This window comes from Trifolium pratense, linkage group LG6 (assembly GCF_020283565.1).
Source record: "Trifolium pratense cultivar HEN17-A07 linkage group LG6, ARS_RC_1.1, whole genome shotgun sequence".
In the NCBI taxonomy this organism is placed as follows: Eukaryota; Viridiplantae; Streptophyta; class Magnoliopsida; order Fabales; family Fabaceae; genus Trifolium; species Trifolium pratense.
In genome coordinates this window covers 28,364,185-28,369,328 of record NC_060064.1, presented here as the reverse complement: position 1 = coordinate 28,369,328, position 5,144 = coordinate 28,364,185, and the positions used below count along the sequence as shown (strand labels likewise).

General features: G+C 27.8%; 1 protein-coding gene across 1 annotated transcript; it reads right to left on the bottom strand.

The window, feature by feature from the left end:
* Positions 1-2,383: 2,383 nt before the first annotated feature.
* On the bottom strand, positions 2,384-4,353 carry LOC123892050 (protein RGF1 INDUCIBLE TRANSCRIPTION FACTOR 1). Its single transcript, XM_045941900.1, has 4 exons — positions 4,093-4,353; positions 3,926-4,000; positions 3,704-3,838; positions 2,384-2,737 (listed from the first exon to the last, which is right to left on the bottom strand). Exons 1-4 carry the CDS (start codon positions 4,351-4,353, stop codon positions 2,384-2,386), a joined length of 825 nt encoding a protein of 274 aa, XP_045797856.1.
* Positions 4,354-5,144: the final 791 nt, after the last annotated feature.

Sequence of the window (5,144 nt, the reverse complement as noted above, 5' to 3'; positions counted from 1 at the left end):
CTCTCCGTGCACAAATTATGATTCATGATTCAAACCATTATTTGCCACAAGTTTTAAGTGATCAAATCTCTTTCCTCTTTCGAGTCTCAAATATTAGAATTATTATTTTTTATTTAGAGGCATTAACATGTTTCCATTCCAATGAAGAAATCCAGCAGGAGAATCGCATAAGAGAATGAATATATATATGTTGATTATTACTTTTACCCATAGGAAGAAGAACATGATCGAGGTGGCAAAGTGAGTTGAAAACATTTGCGAAATTAAGGTTGTTATTTTCAAAATATTCTTACATTAAACAAATTTATGTACAAAATTTAATAGATTTTTTTTTTTCTTTCCTTTCAACCTTGCAACACCCAAATAGATGGTAAATCCTCCTTAAAATTTTAATACCGCTGCAGACTGCATGTTCAAGTTGGAGATTGAATTCAAAATTTAGATTAAACTAAAAATGATTTGTGTCATCCCATCTAAGTACTAAAATAAAAAAATTATAATCTCTCCGTCCCATTTTATAAGACATTCTTTGACTAAATGTACTATTTATATGTATTGTTTTGATCGTATTTTTCTAAAAATATATAAATGTAAATATTATCATATTAAAAAAAAATTCTTGTTTGATTTGTTTCGATGTATATTTTTAAAAATCACATTTCTATAATTTTTACTAATATAAAATTAAATTAGATATTCGTAATCAAAAATATGTATTGACATACATGCAGTAGTCAAATACTCCATTCGTCCCAAATTATAAGGGAAAAAAACTTGTTTTTTTGTCCCAAATTATAAGAGAAAAAATCATTTTCAAGAATTTTTTTTCTTCTTATTTTCATAAAATTAAATGCAAATTGCATTTAATTTCTTCTCTCTCATTTTCTCAATAAACAACAATCAATAAAAATTGTTTTTACATCTTTCTATGCAACTTATTCCAAGGAAAATCCACGAAAACATACTTCAAATTCTCATGTTTTACTTTTTCTTAATAAGTGTGATTTTTTTATTTCCCCTTATAATTTGGGACGGAGGGAGTAATTCTTATATTTCAGAAGAGAGTACTCCCTCCGGTCCTTTTTATAAGGAACAATTTGGAAAAAAAATTTGGTCCTTTTTTATAAGAAACAATCATTAAATTTATTCTTACAATTCCATTTTTACCCTTATTAAATTGTATCCATTCCAAAGTTATGCATTAATTAGAGTGATATATTCCCTAAGGATAAATTAATACACCAAGGTTAGTTTTGGAATAGATCGTAAAATTTTAGAATTTTTATTAAGAAAGATAAGGTTTCTTGGTATGTGTGTTTTTTCCAAATTGTTCCTTATAATAAGGACCGGAGGGAGTATTATATAACAGTCTAATTAATGCCTTGCAAATAATCTTAATAACAGTCTAATTAATGCCTTGCAAATAATTGATGCTCGAGAGTTACATTGAAAATCAACGATATTAGTAGTAATAACATAGCAAGATTGTGGAGATCATTTGATAATAACAGTGTATACAACTCCAGATAAATTCTTAAAGTTTTAGTACTAATGTACTTAATATACGGTACTATCCAATTTACCACATCAGATTTCTCCCATAAAAACAAATTATCAAATGCAACCTTCTTAATATTCTACAGATGCTTTAAGACAAATTAAAGTCAGTAAGACAAATTCAACGGTTGTTATGCAGAAAGGTTTAACACCACAATTTATTTAGTTGACGTGTAATTATCTTATATTTATATTATATAATAAAAATTATACCTTTGACTATTTTATTCTATGACAAGTATTCTTCATTCCAATGAAGATCCACATGAAAAAGGAAAAAAAGCAATGAAATTATGAAAGTGTCTCAAAAATGTTTATTTAGTTTTTTTTAGCAATTAAAAATGTTATCGTAGTTGTTACCAAACACAAAAAGTAAATGGACTTAAAAATAAAACAAAAAAAATCATTAATGAAATGCAAAACCAAAACTCAAAAAATTGGTTGGATTTGGATTGGACTTAGTTCAATCAAAGTCAATATCAACCATCAACCAATATAAAAATAAATACAGTAGTATTAAATAATAAATCTCGGGAAGGAATGAAAATGTAAAATCATAATAAACCCCCATTACACTGTGCAATATAACAAACCCAGTAAACATCATATCATAGCACGTCAAAGGGTTTAAATCCCTCTACAAAACTAGTAGGAGGCTATATATATATATAGATATAGGCTTTTTCTTCCCTATAAGATACTATAAATATACTAGTAAATCACAACCCAAGATTTCAAATTAATTAATACTAATATTTAATAATAATAACATTTAATTATTATAAAAATACCACATTTTTTCTTAGTGATCAAATCTTGTGTGTTCTCAATATAGTGGAGCCCTATGAGGATTTCCCTTTCTCTTGTTCATCATATTAGTTGATATTTCCGACACTGGCGAGCATGCAGGCCGACAACGTGGTCGAAAAGTGGAAAGACCGGTTCTTTTCTTGCGAACAACTTCAGTAGTTGCGGTGCAAGCTAAGGTGGCTTGACAATCCACAACGCCGTATCCACCAGAACCGGATGAAGTGTGGTTTGAACCGGATGGTTCGAGAACCGAGTCGGGTGTCATTTCACTAATTACACCATCATCTAGGCCGGAGTCAGATAATGGCATGTAGTTGCACTCATAAAGGTATCCAGAGAGTGATCCCAATGTATGCACTAGGTGATTCACCTATAGAAATGATAAACATAAAAAATAATGAGAAAATACTTAAAAAAAATAAAAACCAGATATTTTAGTTAAAAGATTAGTGCATGTTTGGTTTTAAGGCAAAAATAATTGATTTTGAATTAACTAATTTTTTAAAAGTTACTCCTTCTATTTCAAAATATAAAAATTTATTGATCACTGCACATATGTCAATACATAATTTTATTACGAATATCTTTAATTCTTTATTAGTAAAAATTATAGAAATTTGATATTTTAAAAATATTCATCGATTTGTTCAAAAAAAAAAATATTCATCGAAATAAATCAAACAAATCTTATACGATAATATTTGCATTTTTATACTTTTAGAAAAATACGATCAAAACAAAACATATGAATAATGCATTTAGTAAAAAAATGTGTTATAAAATGGGACAGAGGCAGTATTTTAGTTAAATGTGAGTCGATTATAAAGTGGCTAAATTATGTTATATTTATGTAAAAATGAATAGAAAATGGAAATAAATTAATTTTAAATTGAAAATAAATTAATTTTACACCTCCAAAATTAATTATTGAGGTTCCAAAGTACAAACATATTACCACAAAAATGAGTTGAAAAATACAAATTACCACAAAAAGTTATATTTTTATTTGAACATATTACCACAAAAATGAGTTGAAAAATACATTCAAGCTAATAATCAATTGTAGAAGTAAAACAACTACAATTTTAGTTCAATCATAGAATCAACCGGGAGAAAATTATAATTATGATGAAAAATATAATGAAGACTAAAAAAATCATAAGTAGGAGCAAAAAAAATTAAAAATTCGCTTAATTTAGAATTAATTCAAAAAGCAAAAAGAATTAAACTCAAAAATTAAAACATGTTATGTCTAAACTGAATTTTTCCTACTCCAAAAATGGAACAAAAAATAAGAAAAAATTGGAAAAATGAGAATGTGAGTGGAAAATAAAACCTTGCAATTGAGTGAGCAGAATTTGTATGGGTCTTGTAGATTTCTGGCACAACTTATGCAGATATTGCCGCTTGAGCTTTTCTTTGGTGATTCTCTTTTCAAAAACACCACTTTTGCATTGTTTGTTCTATAGAACTATAAAAATGTACACAAAACTCATAATTCAGAATAAGTAACAATTTTCAAAACAAAACAAAAAATCAATTATCTATAATCACTTACTTGAATAGAAGAGCAATCAATTAACTTTGAAGCAGCATCTAATCTTATAACATCATTATACATATATCTTCTAATCTGAAAAACACCAACAAAAAAAGATGAATTTTTTTAATTAATTTATAAAACCCAAATGAAGAAAAATGAGATTATAGAAAAATGTTTTGAACCTGCAAGAGTCTGTGAGAACGATGAGGTGGAATACAGTGAGGGCAAAGACTAATACAACAATCCAAACAATAAACATTCTTTTCATTCTTCTTTGATTCTTGATGAATTAAACAAGCGTTGTAGAATTTCTCAGCTAGAAGATTTTCAAGCCATCTAGGTTGAACATTATTAGATGATGAAGAACAAATAAACTGTGTATAAAACAAAAATTCAAGAAAATGGGTTAGTGAATTATAACATAAAGAACAAATTTTTAACATTTAAGATAAAAATTTAGAAGTACCATGTTGAATTTTTATGTTCAAGAAGAAGCAAAATTTGATTGAATTAGCATGTACATATATATACACTTACAAAAATGTGAAAAATGGTATACATAGAAAACAAAAATGGAAGATGAAACTACACTATTCACTCACCATGATGATGAATATTTTTTTGGTTTGGTTTGTAATGTTTGTAATATGAATTTGATGTGGTAGTGTATGATGATACTTGTAGTACTATTAAGTTATGGTGTGTATGAGTGAAAAAAATGGATTATTTTTTTTTGGAAACAGAGAGAGAGAGAGAGAGAGAGAGAGAGAGAGAGAGAGAGAGAGAGAGAGAGAGAGAGAGAGGAAAAAGGGAACGGCGCTTGGCAGATGAAAAAATTGTTACTGTTATTATGTTACCGATGAAAGGAAGGAAAAGGGATGTGGTGAGTGAGGTAAGGGAGGATGGTACAATTAAAGAGAGAGGATTTGTGTCGTATACTACACAGTACACACTACACACACACTACTCTCTATTAATTGTTGCACAACATGACCTTCAAATGTGGCATTTGACTGATGAATACACAACTATATATTGAAGTTTTGATCTCATGGGTGGAAGTGCAACCATTTACTTGTTGTACTAGTACTATTATTTTGTCCTTATGCAAATGCAATTTTTTTTGTTTTTTTATCAATCCTAGGGCATGATAATTTAGAAGTTAACATAACGTAAAGTTTGATTAAAAATTGTGTTTGTCAAAGTTAAACTCTAGTATTTTCGAATGATTTGT